The sequence below is a fragment of the Lactuca saligna genome, chromosome 8 (genome assembly GCF_052625555.1).
Source record: "Lactuca saligna cultivar CGN05327 chromosome 8, ASM5262555v1, whole genome shotgun sequence".
Lineage (NCBI taxonomy): Eukaryota > Viridiplantae > Streptophyta > Magnoliopsida > Asterales > Asteraceae > Lactuca > Lactuca saligna.
This window is the reverse complement of record NC_136424.1, coordinates 127,242,468-127,257,108: the sequence shown is the minus strand read 5'-3', so window position 1 is coordinate 127,257,108 and position 14,641 is coordinate 127,242,468. Positions and strand designations below refer to the sequence as shown.

The 14,641-nt window shown below is 33.0% G+C and overlaps 2 protein-coding genes across 2 annotated transcripts; both read right to left on the bottom strand.

Moving 5' to 3' along the window:
* Positions 1-4,837: 4,837 nt before the first annotated feature.
* LOC145009181 (Actin binding Calponin homology (CH) domain-containing protein) lies at positions 4,838-8,871 on the bottom strand. The gene is made up of 13 exons (XM_078967861.1): positions 8,631-8,871; positions 8,290-8,460; positions 7,389-7,630; positions 7,126-7,297; positions 7,017-7,055; positions 6,751-6,936; positions 6,448-6,659; positions 6,211-6,366; positions 5,925-6,124; positions 5,693-5,850; positions 5,517-5,613; positions 5,342-5,433; positions 4,838-5,262 (listed from the first exon to the last, which is right to left on the bottom strand). The coding sequence occupies exons 1-13, from the start codon at positions 8,718-8,720 to the stop codon at positions 5,089-5,091; spliced, it is 1,989 nt and encodes a 662-aa protein (XP_078823987.1). The 5' UTR covers positions 8,721-8,871; the 3' UTR covers positions 4,838-5,088.
* Positions 8,872-9,498: 627 nt separating this feature from the next.
* Positions 9,499-9,822, bottom strand: LOC145010083 (uncharacterized). The gene has a single exon (XM_078968670.1). The coding sequence runs from the start codon at positions 9,820-9,822 to the stop codon at positions 9,499-9,501; it is 324 nt and encodes a 107-aa protein (XP_078824796.1).
* Positions 9,823-14,641: the final 4,819 nt, after the last annotated feature.

Here is a 14,641-nt window from a genome sequence, read left to right as displayed (position 1 = left end):
GGTAATGAACACAAGGTGTGCAAGTTGAAGAAATCATTATATGGTTTGAAACAAGCACCAAAACAATGGCATCAAAAGTTTGATGATGTGATTTTGTTCTAATGGTTTTGCATTAAAACAGGTTGAAAAATATGTATATAGAAAAATTGATTATTCTGGTAAAGGAGTTATAATTTGTCTATATGTTGATGATATATTAATTTTTGGTACCGATCAAGGTGAAGTTGATAAAGGCAAGAAATTCTTATCATCTAGTTTTGATATGAAAGACATGGGGGAGGCTGAGGTAATTCTTTGTATAAGAATTAGAAAAGGAAACAATAGGATTTCAATTTCTCAATCTCATTACATTGAGAAGATACTGAAAAAGTTTAACTTTGACAATTGTTCTCTTGTTAGCACTCCTATAGATCCTAGTCTTAAGCTTGTACCTAATAAAGGATCTCAATGACTCAACTTGAATACTCAAGGGCTATTGGTTTTCTAATGTATGACATGATTAGTACTAGGCCATATATAACTTATGCTGTGGGAAGGCTTAGTAGGTATACTAATAATCCTAGTGCACATCATTGGCAAGCTGTGAGTAGAGCATTCAAGTATTTGAAAGGGACCATGAATTATAGTTTAACTTATAGTGGATATCCTTCTGTTTTGGATTGTTATTCAGATGCTAGCTGGATTAACAACTTAGAGGATCACTCCTCTACAAGTGGTTGGGTGTTTCTTCTTGGAGGAGGTGCCATTTCTTAGGCATCTAAGCAATAGACTTCTATTACTAACTCAACCATGGAGTCTGAGTTTGTTGCATTGTCTGTTGCTGGTAGAGAAGCTGAGTGGCTAAGGAATTTGATTTATGATATTCCTTTATGGCCTAAACCGATATCTACCAATTCTATCAGATGTGATAGTGCTGCAACCTTGGCTAAGGCTTATAGTGAAGTGTACAATGGAAAGTCTATACATTTAGGTGTTAGACATAGCATGATTCGTGACCTCATCATGACCGGTGTGATATCTGTGGAGTTTGTTTAATTTTGATCAAGTTTCAAAGTAGACTGTCATTTAGGGGCAAAGCCCCTGAACAAATGGGAGTCCGAGGGCAGCGCCCCTAGGAGCGGGGTCCAAGGGGCGGCAGCCCCTAGCGGGGTCCAAGGGTATGTTACTATATTAAAAATGCATTAGAAAATTGGTTTTTCAGATAACTGACAATTGGTTTGACCCTTATCCAGATATCCATTTTTATATCAGTTTTTATGGTTTGATGACAGTTTAAAACTATCATATGACAGTTTAAAACTGTCATATGACAGTTTTCAGACAGATATCTTAAAGTTGGTTTTGGTCTCATTTATGGTACATACGAAAATATCATCAAAATTTCTCTGTTCTTGTCTCTTTAAGTCTTATCCAATTGAGGATTTTGGAGTACCACCCAAATACTTTGATTTGAAAGTGATAATCATAATTCTCAGAATTTCCAAACCTTTCTATACCCAAATTTCTAACACTAAAAAGGTTTTGTTGAAGATTTGGGTTTTGCTACATGTAAGGGAATGTAGGAAATTGCATTGATGAGAGTTTGATGTGAGGAGGTTCATATAATTATGTATTGTGTGAAACCCATCGGATGGATGTGTTTGTGTTTGGAGGTAGGGTGTTTGGGTTTTGCTCCATAGTTGGTTGAAAGGAAAAATGATTTTTTTTTAAAAGTTGAAAATATATTGAAGATGAGAAATAATGTTTGGTAAAATTTTTATGTTTGAGAGAGTATTTATAGATAAAATTAATTTTTTTTTACATGTTACCGTTTAAAATGTTGGGAAGCCAAAGTTGTACCCATGTTGATTGGTCCGGTTTGATCCTTACATATGATAAGGATCCTACTAGCCGATTGTTTTGTGTGACTACTATTTGCTTAGTAATCAAATATATTAGTTTTCAATTAATAACTGATTTATGTTGTGCTATTGAGTAATTATAGATTAAACAAAACTATTAAAGCTACTAAGTATAAGTTAAACTCAAGTAATAGCTTAGGTGTAGTCTAATTGATAATAATAATGTAGTTTACTTTGAAATAATTAGGACAAGTCCAAAAAAAATGTCGATGTATTGCCTATTCAAACTAGGAATGGAAATGGGGCGGGTTCGGGGCGGGGCATGGATTCTCAAACCCGTCCCGATAACTTTCGGGTATCTTATCGGGGCGCCCCATTGGGTTTCGGGTTTCCCCGTTGGGTTTCGGGTATCTTATCGGGTTTACAACAACTGATAACGAAATCTTTATTCTCTTTTAGGGTACCCCAATGTCTTATAAAATATACATGTTCTAGCAACTCTTTTAAATTAAAAACATGATGCATCACTTTAATAAAATAAATTAGACGTTACATAAAAAATTATTTGATTTAAGTTTTGTTTAATACGTCAAAACACATAAAAATGATCATTAACACCAGATTGTTAATAACCAAAAAAATTGTCCACGATAAGTATTTAATATTTGAACGTGTACAATTAACAGCAAATTTTTTTGAACATATATATATATATATATATATATATATATATATATATATATATAATCGGGGCGGGGCGGGGCGAGGCAAGGTTAACCCACTCCCTGCCCCGAACCCGATAAAAAACCCGATAACGACCCGTTACCCGACCCGAAATGATCGGGTTTCGGGTTTCCCCGTCGGGTTCGGGTTTTTTTGCCATCCCTAATTCAAACTGGTGCAGAACCGAAGCAATGGCACATATATTCTAGGAAATTGCATTATTGAATTTAAGATGCCTACTAAGGCTTGCAGAATCGGAAATAAATTTAGGAATCGTCAAATTTCTGAAATTCAAAAATAGTAATATAGTAATCATAAAACACTCGATATGCATTTTCGATTCGGCCATCTTAGCATGTTTACCAGAAATTTTTGTTTTTAGACAAAAAAAAAAAAAAAAAACCCTCCAATTTATTATTATTATTATTATTATTATTATTATTATTATTATTATTTTATTTTTTATGGAAACACCCTTAATTGTTTTTCCGACAAAAACCCTCGCATATGACAAATTTATTTTTGGAATCTAGTTTTAGCTTTCATGGTTAAAGTAATTTGATACATAATAATGTCATTATATTATTTTAAGACTCGGTTTTTGTTTACATTTGAGCAATTTTTTTTTTTTTTGACTCATAATTCTCATCTTCTTTTTGTTGTTGTTTATATTATTCTTAATGGTTTTGAACATTAGAATCTGAATAAAATAGTTGATTTATTCGAAACGAAAAGAAAGACTATATTTCTAAGTTGGTTTGATATCTTAGATTGATTTAAAAACCAAAGAAAACTCCAATCTATGTTTAGAATCTAATCTAAGTTTTTAATGTTTCCTTGTTAAAAACATTGTCAAATTAGACTTGATAAATGTTCTTTACCTGCCACAATATTTGAGCATCTTACAAATAATTTTTTATATGCATTTTGCCAACAATAACTATATTCGGCATCTTTATCTTTGTTTTAGAAAAAATAAAAGGTTTCATTTAGATTTAATGTTGAAAGCTATAATAAAACACCACAAACAAGAGCAAAACCATAAAAAATATCAGTCAAAACGAATTCTTGTTTTTTTTAAATTTTTCCTCACCCACATAGAGTGAACATATATGATATTTCAATGAGATTAATAAACCCTTTTAATATAAAAAAATAAAGTATATTCTTATCACTAGATGAACATTTTTTTAAAGTGTGTTATTGATGTTATATTTTTAACTTGACGGTTCAAAAGAGTGTCTTAATAATGGAAACCCATCTTTTAAAATTAAGAAGATTGAATGAGGCAATTTTCATAATCGAACCAATTGAACATGAAAAATGGAAATGTGTTTGCAAACAAAAATGACAAAGAGCTTTAAGAATAGTCGCGAATATGCTGACCAGATGGAAGTCTCTTTGCCTAATGGTTGAACATTTATTAAACAACAAAATATCAAATGAGTGTCATATACTAACACCGATGTTGAAGAAACCGATGAAGACTTCATTGTCGACACTCAAGAATGATATGCAAATTACGCAACAAGTACATTGTCCAACGTCACTCCTGACCAATGATACCCTTTTCGCGACGACACTTATAACGATTGAAGTTCCCTCCCGATATGCCTTTTCAATGATATATTTATGTTTTTGCAACTAATGCAATCATGAATCAATTTCAAAGTTTTGTATATTAATTAAATATTAAAGTTTCTTTATATTAATGTAATGAAATATTGAAATTTTTTATATTAATGTTATAAAACAAACCGCCCATCAAAACCCAAACCGAAACCAACCACAAAGATTGTTAAAACCGAGTCGAACTAGCCAAAGACCGAACTGCCCAAGACAAGTGTGAGACCCATTTATGAAAATATATGTTCTTAAACAAAACGTCAAAAATTAATTAAAAGTAAATCCCTTGCATTTATAATCCTTAAGAGTTAGAATAAGCAAGATTTGTTGTGTATGGAAGTGTTTGGAAACAAACACATGGTGGACCAGATATTTGATCTTTGCCTGTCGGTTGACAAACATCCATTGCTTCTAATACAAAGACTCCTCGGCTAACTAATCACATGCCCATGCCCTTTCTTTCTTGGACCACATGAAGAAAAGTTTCACCACTTCTTTCTCAAAATTTTCAAATAATATCCCACATTATTCACTTACAAATTGACAACCACCTTATAAAAGATGCTTATATATATATATATATATATATATATATATATATATATATATATATATATATATATATATATATATATCCAAAAACAATCTAAATAACCAAAATGCCATTTCCAAATAAAATCCAATTCTATAACTATATACAAATACACCAATACCTTTGTTTTACCAAATCTGCACTCGACTGATCTTAATACAAAAATTTAGTGCAGCAAAATAAAAATGAAAAATACACAAAATAAAATTTTCCTTTTTTTTTAATAAAATAAAAAAAAAAAAATACTCTACACGAAATATTCAAACTGAAAAGTGAAAACGTATCCGTTTTTTTTTTTTTCCAATCTCAGTCTGTTGATGATTCAGACTCTGTGTCATACGTTGTTGAGTTTGAGCTTGTTTCAAGTTGATTACCATTTTCACTATCTGATGATCCACATGGTCTTTGTTCATCCATTGGTTGTTTGAAAAACCAATACATTATACTTGCTGTCAATGTCAGGATCATTTTCTGATTTACCTGAACAAAACATAGCATCGTACTTTCATATATTTTTCAAAATAAAATTTCCTATTTAAAAAAATTATAAATATTGTACCTCCATTATGTCTTCGGGTAGCAAAAATATCGAACACCCGATTTTCCTTGCTATACTGATGATATATGTTGCATTCATTTGTTTCTCCTCCTCTGATTTAAAAAAAAAAAAAAACAATTAAAATCAATAAATCAAAGTAAAAAATTAATTTTTTTTAAAGCATATATGTATATACCAGTCTGGCCTTTTGTAACGAGGCGCCAATTAACAACACGAGGCTGCACAGCACTAAGTAGTTCAAGGAAAAATATTCCATCTGATAAACTCTTGTCCTGAATAAACAAAACCAATATAAAAATATATTTAATTTAAAATTATAATATTATAATATAGAGTTTATTTTTAAAAAACCTTGAAGCTCTTCATACAACTCTGGCTTCCAGTGCTTCTGACTTTGGTATTAGCCCAGTCTAAAATATCAGCATCAGTGAATTCCTTCCCGAGTGAATAAGATCTTAAGTACTTGAGAAGTTGTAAGATGTTGAATCGCATCAATTGCCATAAATAAGCTGGAAAAGAAAGTAAAATTACCAATTTGCCATTTTCAAAGTGTATCAAGTATATGAGTATAAATGAAAGTTACCAAGTATTAGTTTTTTATTCCCTTGAACAATATCATTTCCAGCTACATTCACCAATGAGAACTTCAACTGTTTCCCAATTTTAACAACTTGGTTACAGTTTTCTACTTTTCTGAAGGGCATTTTAATCGGGGGCTTATTTGCAATTTTCCAATTAACAATTCCTGGTGATACTTTGTCAAGTGCCTCCAGTAGTACCCACCTAAATAGTAGTAATGTACTTTCATTATCATTAATTATATGATAATTAATAATAGTTATTAATTATTAATTATTAATGATACTCACCCATTTCTGACATCTTCAAAGACATTGTTTATATATGATGCAACTCCAAGACTATTTATCCAGAAACGAAAAGCACTTTCTTCTCTAGTGATTTGGGCTTCATCTGGTGAAATTTCAAGGAAAGATACTGGTTTTTCTGGGGTAGATAATCCATTCCTACAGATAAAAATGTGAAATCAATATTCAATAACAAATTTTGATTTTTTTTTTTTTGGTTTTGTGAAATGAAAAACTCACCTGTGTTGGAAAATATGAGCAACAAATGCAAGGTTAAGATTGGGAGAGCCTTCTACAATGTCTTTAGCTGTTAAGTATCTCTTGCAACCCATTCTATCAGCATGTTCAAGAACTAAATTTGCTCTTTTTAAAGGATCTTTAACAACCAAAGTTGATGGATTACTATGTTCAGGAGCAAGAACATTTAAGAGGTAAGAATAAGCCTCTCCATCCTGTACAAATTGAATATTAATCACTATATTAAACTCCTTAATCTTAAATGAAATACAGATTATTTATAGACCATATTATTATGGTGTTTACCTTTACATCAGATGAGAAATTTGTCACTGTTTTCTTGTATTCTGTCTTCTTTAGATGAAAATTCATCCATCTAAGCAAAATCTTCTCTGGTGGTAGACTCATAAGCTCCTCCACATCTTGATTATCACCAACAAGTTCCACCAATTGAGGTGTTTTCTTCAAATCAAGATCTGCTAGTAATTGTATCTGGAGAAAAATGGAGAATTCTACAGGATTAAGTATATGATTCAAAATGGACAAATTAGTCATTGATGAAATCAACTTACTTTTATTATTTGAGATATCACTCCAAGCACAAGATGCCTCTGAAACAAAAGAAAAATGTTACTTCTAGGATGAAGGAAAACAGAGGTTTTTTTAACAAGAAATACTCACCCTTCCTTCAATGAAGTCCTGTGTTCCTATGTTAACCACTGTGCATCCTATAGCTTTAGCAGAGTTAAGGCATAAGGTGTGGTTTTCATTTCTTTCCCATGGATTAAGGACTGTTTTGGTATTAATGGCTCTTTCATCAATTGTCCCTGGGACTGCTACATTAATAAGTTTACTGCAAGTGTAAGAAGAAAGTTCTAGTTAGCAAAAGCAAATTGTATCTAATTATAGCAAGATTGGTAAGCAGCTTTAGGCCAGAAGATCACCAGATAAGAACTCCATCTTTTGCAACCTCAAACAGATCATTTGTTGAAGGGTCTATGGGTAGAAACTTCTTCAGAAAGTTATCTTCTCCAAGGTAATTATTGATGTGTCCAACATAAGAAGCTTTCTCGGATTCACTAATGGTGTGAAGGAGTGTAGATGTGGGAGATTTCAAAAATGCTGATGAGTTTTTAGCACCCTTTCCCATCCTTGAGGTTGCATGAGCTTGAAGATTCAAGTAAACCTGTCATCAGATAAAGTATGTTATTTATAGCTGTCAAGATAAATAAAGATTGACTTAGTTTTATTACTAATTTGTCAAATTAAAAGTCAACAGATGTAGACGAACAGGAAACATAGGATGAATGTTGCTCACCTTTAATTGCCTGGAACTTTTGGGCGATAAATGATTTTAAAAAAAAAAATTTAAAAATGAAGGTAGATATGAAAATGAAACCGCTCTTTTAGTTTAACTGTAAAGTTTCTTACTTCATGTGAGGAGACAAGTTGTTTAATGCTTTACTTCAAATAAACAATTATTAGGTGAGAGAGTGAAAGTGTGTAAAGCTCTGTATTCCTACTTTATGTTAATTTAATTCACACAGATAGTAATTCTACAGAGAGATTCGAACTGATGATATTAACACAAAATACAATTTCAAAAAAATATATATATGAATTATGTAGATCCATCAATTCTGTCTACGGATACAACCACACAAACTCTGATGTGAACTAATCCATCTGGATTGCCAATCAGACTCAGGTTCCTGATTACTGATGTTTGGAAGATCATGTAATTAGCTAAAATGAGATCCAGAATCTACGAGAACACCTTGCATACTTTAACACAACCACCAATATATATGTTAATAAGTATGTAAGGTTTGTATAATTATTCACCCGAAGAAAGAGTTCGAAATCAACTTCATCGCCCAAATTTTGATAAGAATCGTGAAGGAACGCAGTTCGTTCTTCCTCTGTAAGATTCTCTCCAACGTTTTTCAGTTTGGACATTTTCGATGGCAAATCGCCAAGCGTGAGACTTCCACTTTCCCTCCTCATCGTCAGAAACTGATCACCAAGTAAAAAAACAAACAGAAGAACAGCATATCATCAGACCAAAAAAATAAATTCTAAACCAGAAAAAAGTCGGATGCAATGAAATTTCACACGGATTACCTATGTAACAGGATCGCAACATTTTAAAAACACCGATTAACATATGAATCTTAGTTACTTACATGAGATTTCAAGCTTCGAAGCTCGACTTGAGTAAATTGATTCTGTAGCCATGGATCTGATACCAACACACCGAAGTAACTGCTTGCCATAAATGTAAACCTTATCTGTTTGATTACGAACAGAAATCAAACTCAGAGAAGAGAAACGAGATCGATTTCTCTCTCTAGAAGTGATGATTTTCTCTTTCCAAAACACTGAAGCTCGCACTATATCAGGGGAAGCAGAGGCCAAACAATGGGGACGGAAACGAGCTGGCAGATTTCAAAAAGCTTTTTTAAGATTCAAATTATGACGATTTTGCCCCTGATGTTTTAACCGCTACTCTTTTAAACTCATCATGAGGTCACCGTGTTTGCTTATTACGACGACTCTTTGGATTGTTGGAAACCTACTTCACATTAATTATATTATTTTTGAATTAGTTACCAAATAGTCCCTATATTATTGTTTACTCTAGACTTAACCCCTTGATTATAAATATTTCGTACTTGATTCTTAAATTAAGAATCCCTATTGGATTTGCTTTTACTTATGGATCTATATAGCATTGATAATGACAACGATGATATCTAATTATTAGTTAAGAATACATTTTTTTTGCATTTCTAAATTTGTGATTTTATTATTAAACTCAGACCAAATAGTTGTATTCATATATAAATTTGACAAAGTTTGAAGTCAGGGGCGGAGCTTGAACGATTCATTTGGGGCCGAAAGTATTAAAAAACTAAATTTAACGTTTTTACACATAAAGTAACTATTTTTTCCAGCAATTAAACACCAAAAATATTTATAATTACGGTTCTTACACATAAAAAAAACAATTTTTTTTCAGCAACTAAACACAAAAAATACCTAAAAGGAGAATTACAACTCAACCCTACAACCTTTAAAGTCTTTAAATCCATCAATTACTGACTTCGTATCAATGTTTTCAGCAATTTCTCTTTCTATGTAAACAACCAAGTTGTTTGCGAGAAAGTCATCTGACATCTTACTGCGAAGGCGGTTCTTGAATATTTTCATTACTGAAAAGCCCTTCTCTGTTGTTGCGGTAGAAACTGGAAGTGTCAAGATTAACCGAACCACTCTATCAAGCAAATAATATGTCTTACGTTTCTGAGTTTCTACAAGACACTTGCATAGATCAGCAATAGTTGATGCACCACTTAGCTTGGGATTCTTTATCATATCGGTATTAAAGATCTCCAATTGATATCGTAATTAAATTCTCTCTTGCTCCATAAAATCTTTAGGATAATACTTTTCAACGAGAAGACAAATCTGATCAATGTTAATCATTTTAGGGTGTTCTTTTGAAACTAAAGTAGAACTAAGACTTAACAACTCCATCGCTTAATCATTGAATCTACTATTCAACTCATGTAATTGTTTGTCCAATGTGGATGTAAACAAATCTACTCGATAAAAATGTTCAAAAGTAACATGATTATCATTTTTCGAGGCCAGTATCGAGTAGAAATATATAGAGCTTTCATATCCGACATATCTACTTGATGTTTCTCACAAAATAACTTTACCTATGCAAATAAAGAATCCCATCCGTTGTTCCTGAAATCATTTAGGCTCTCCTTTGTTGCTGAAACCAACTCCATGGCATTAAGAATATCTTGGATTTCTTTTGTAGAGCTTGAGAAAGTATATCCGTTTTTCCCATTACTTCTTTTATAAAGTGAAGAATAATAACAAACTCAAATGATTTCAGGAAACAGTAAGTTGCATCAACATCTCCGTGTTGAGAATAAGTAGTAGATACATCATCAATTATTCCCTAGAGAACAACACGAGTACAATCAAACATGTTAAGCAAACTGCAAATCGAACGAAAATGAGAACCCCAACGTATATCACCAGCTCTTATTAATGTCCCAACTTGATTCAATCCTTTACCTGATTCGATTTCACCAAGTTCCAATAAATGTTCAATATTAGTTGCCATTGCTTTTTGTAACTCATCATGTCGTTTACTAGAAGCACAAACTACATTAATTATAAAAATTAAGTTTGTAAAAAATTGGTGTATAGGAATAATTTCCTTTGAAGCAGCCACCAATGCTAGTTGTAATCTGTGAGCGAAATGCTAGTTGTAATCTGTGAGCGAAGCAGTGAACATAATACGCATGAGGACAATCCTTAAGAATAAGTGCCTGCAATCCATTCCATTCCCCTCTCATATTACTAGCACCATCATAACATTGGCCATGGATTTTACTAACATCAAACTGATAGTGCAAAAGTTGGGTCCACATATTTGTTTTCAAGGTTAATGATAATGTGTCCCTAACATGAACCAAATCCAAGAACCTTTCCCGTATGATCCCTTCTGCATCAACAAATCTCAAAACTATTGGTCATTTTCTCTTTATAAACTCAACTCGTGAGTCACCAACCATGACAAAAAAGTATGAATCCCCGACTTCACTACGAATATGCCTCTGAACTTTATTTTCAATAATACTAAGAATTTCTTTTTGAATATCTCCAGAAGTATACTTTGAATTATAAGGAGATTTCTCTAATCTAACATTTGCAACTTCATCATTATAAGATGCTAGAAGTTTTAGTAGTTGAAGAAAATTACCTCGATTTTGTTGGAATAGTGTCTAAGTCCATAACTATTTTGGTATGTACTTGACCCGATGGTGCATGGTCCTTTTGGGTTGCCTTCACCAAAGCAACTTGATAGGATGATTTATGGAGAGTAAGGATTAAATATGATTTATTAATATATTATGGGAATAATATATTAAAGGAGAAATCATATTGTTTAATTAATATTAGTCAATAATTAATTGGTAATTAGTTTTGTGACTAAAAGAGATTAATTAAACTTAAGGGACTGGAATTGTAATTATAAGATAATTGCAATTTGGGCCATGGATTGCCTTGTATTAAGGGATGGACGAATTCTAATGGGAAACCCATAAGGAAATCGTCCATGGGCTTAATTAAAGGAGTCTATGGGTTGCTTAGGGCTTAAGCATCCAAATTATGGTTTCCTTGTTAGATAACCCTAATAGCCCAACTATATAAAGACCCCTTAAGGCTCAAAAACGTGGCTAAGCTTCTTGTAAGGGTTTCTACACGTTTTTGGCAGCCTCCATCCTCTCTCCTCTTCATCCTATTACTTATGGTGTTTGTGAACCATTAGAGGAGTGACACTTGTGACTCTAAGCCTTCCAAAGTCAATTCAAGGAGGAATTGTGATTGTTATTGCTACATAACAATCAAGGTAACACTATAAACTTATTCTCATGTTAATATGATTATATGTATGCTAGAATTAGGGTTTATAGTCTTGGATTCAAAGCATGTACAATAGAGAAACCTAGATCCAAGCATTAGGGTTTGTATGAGCACATAGGATGTCTTATGACCAAAACCCAACAGTGGTACAGAGCCTAGATTGGTTTCTATTGTATTGATGCTTGATATAACTGGAAAATTCGATTTTTTGGATTCTGGAGGCTGGACTCGCCGAGTCCATGGCTGAACTCGCCGAGTCCATGCAGACTCGACGAGTCCAAGGCTGACTCGACGAGTCAACTCGTCTGACAGGCGGATTTGCGGGATTTTTACCTATTATGACTTAGGATAATTACCATAATTGTTTAAACTTAATAAAATTCGAATTTTATTAATCCCTTATGATTATCCTTGTCAAAATAAAAGATTTTGGTCATCTAATTAGATAATTGTTACCTTATTTGATATATGTGAAATTATGGAAATTATTTGATCATTATCTTGCAAGAATTTGAACTAGATCTAATTAGATAACCACCAATTATAGTTAATTGCCTTATTTGAATTATGTAATCTAGAATATTCTTGACAAAGTTTGGAATAGTTTCAAATTAATCCCTTTAGGTTTTATAGTTTAAATTTGAACCCCAAAAGTTTTGTTGTTTTGAAATTTAAATAGTTAAAACCCTAATGTTTTGAAAAAAGGTTTCAAAACTTGCCCTCAAGTTTTGGAATTTAAAGGTTGATTAAAAGGTTAATTAGAAATGTTAAATTCTAAAACTCTAGTAATGTTTTGAAAAGTTCAAATCACCCCTTTATGGTTTTATTAATTAATTAAGGAGTATAATTAAAAGAGGTTTAATAAATCCATAAAAGTTTAGGTTAACAATTTAATTGAATTAAAAGTGTAATTATTAAAGTTAACCACATAGTATTTTAAAAGTATAAAATACACCCTATACTATATATAAGATTGAAAGTCTAACATTATATATATGTATGAGTAAAAGTCAGTCTTACCGTTAGTAGGCCTCATTCACGAAGCTGGTCCATAAGGGGTGTTTAAGGAAATTGCCTATAAAATGGCGATTGAATGGGTATCCACTCTTACCCACCGCACTCTTGACTAGTGGAGGGTCGTTAGCCGAACGGGTAGGATAGGACGAAACCTTCCATCATAAGTATAATGAAATACAAAGTAACTAAATGTTTTTCAAATTCCCAATCTTAGTTACTTAGGCAAAAGTGAATTGATGCAATTCCATGAAATTACACTTTGTGCCCTTGCGAAGACGTTAGTGGAGCGTGTGTGGTTTACCGGCACACTAAATGGTTCTAAGCAAAGGTAGCAAAGGGTGACTCAATGTTTGTCATAGTTCGGTGGAGCGTGTGTGGTTTACCGGCACATCGAATAGGTGATTGTAACATGTGAGGGCACCATGTAGTTTGCATGGTTATTCACACCCGCTTTGTGATCCTCGGCATCCCAGTCACAAACAAGAGGGGCATATCGAGATTTAAACATGCCATTGAAATGTTCAATGAATCTCAAAGGATCTAGGAGTTTTCATAGATTTAAAACTTAAATTTCTTTTTCGTTTCTCATGGTGAAAACTAGTGAATCGTCATTCACTTACCTTCAAATGTTCTGCGATTTGGGTTACGGCATCCCTCTCCCGAGTTGTAGGATATTGTGTTGGGTCCTAGCCTTGGAATTTCATTTGGGTGATTTACCAAGGACTCAATCAATCAACTAACTTGAATTCGTTTTTCTCCCGATGTCAAAGTTCGACAACTATGGTCTTCTCAAATCCCGTGGAACAAGCATTCCACATGAAGATGATATTCCACGATTCGATCATGGAACAAGAAATCATGCTTCACTTCCTCCTCCTCCTCCTCCAATTATTCTCCCTAACCCACAAGATTGTAAAATTGAAAAGTTCAATATCACTCAAGCCCTTTTGGCAAGTAAACATAAAGAAGGAAAGTCGGTGTGTGCACACGTCCTAGGGATGAAGTCGCACATTGATAGACTAAGAATGATAGGATCCATTGTCGGTGAAGAGATGGCTGTTGATTGGGTTCTTCAATCACTTCCTAACTCATATAGTGAGTTCGTAAGATAGTACTATATGATGAACCGCGACGTGACCCTTATAGATCTCACCTATATGCTTATTGTTGCTGAATCAGCAATGGTTTGGCGCAATAGAAAAACAAAGTTGATTGGTGAATCTGCCTTCGAGACCTCTGTGGATATAGACAATGGCAATGAAAGACATGCAATGATCGAAAAGTTTGATCATAAGAAAAAGGCGATGTCTGAAATAGTTCCATGTGTTGTTCCAAAAAGAGTCAATTTGCTTTTATTGCCAAGAGAAGGGGCATTGGAGACGAAGCTGCCCTATTTACCTAAGAGATCTAAGAGATGGGAGAGTCGAAACGTATGGCTCTAATTTAGGTAAAATCCATTGACTAACTCTTTTAAGCTTCATTCTAGGTTCTGAATACATAATGTGATAAGATTACAATTGATGTTTAGAAGGATCAAAGAAAAGAAAAGAAGCTTAAGGGAAGAAGTGAGCAGAATCTAACCGTGAAGGAATGGATTTCGATTGCGTTTCTCGAAGATTAGATTCTTGAGCTACTACTTAGAGTTAGAATTAGATTGCTAAGAAAGATGTATTCGCATAAGTTTTTCAATGAGTTGCATTGTGAAGGACAAATTTTTCCGCAATAA

Coding starts and splice junctions, on each gene's coding strand:
- LOC145009181 (XM_078967861.1), bottom strand. CDS start 8,720: ATGGCAAGCAGTTACTTCGGTGTGTTGGTATCAGATCCATGGCTACAG. Junction 8,461..8,630: donor TTCGAAGCTTGAAATCTCAT/GTAAGTAACTAA, acceptor CTTGGTGATCAG/TTTCTGACGATGAGGAGGGA. Junction 7,631..8,289: donor ATTTCGAACTCTTTCTTCGG/GTGAATAATTAT, acceptor ATCTGATGACAG/GTTTACTTGAATCTTCAAGC.
- LOC145010083 (XM_078968670.1), bottom strand. CDS start 9,822: ATGATAAAGAATCCCAAGCTAAGTGGTGCATCAACTATTGCTGATCTA.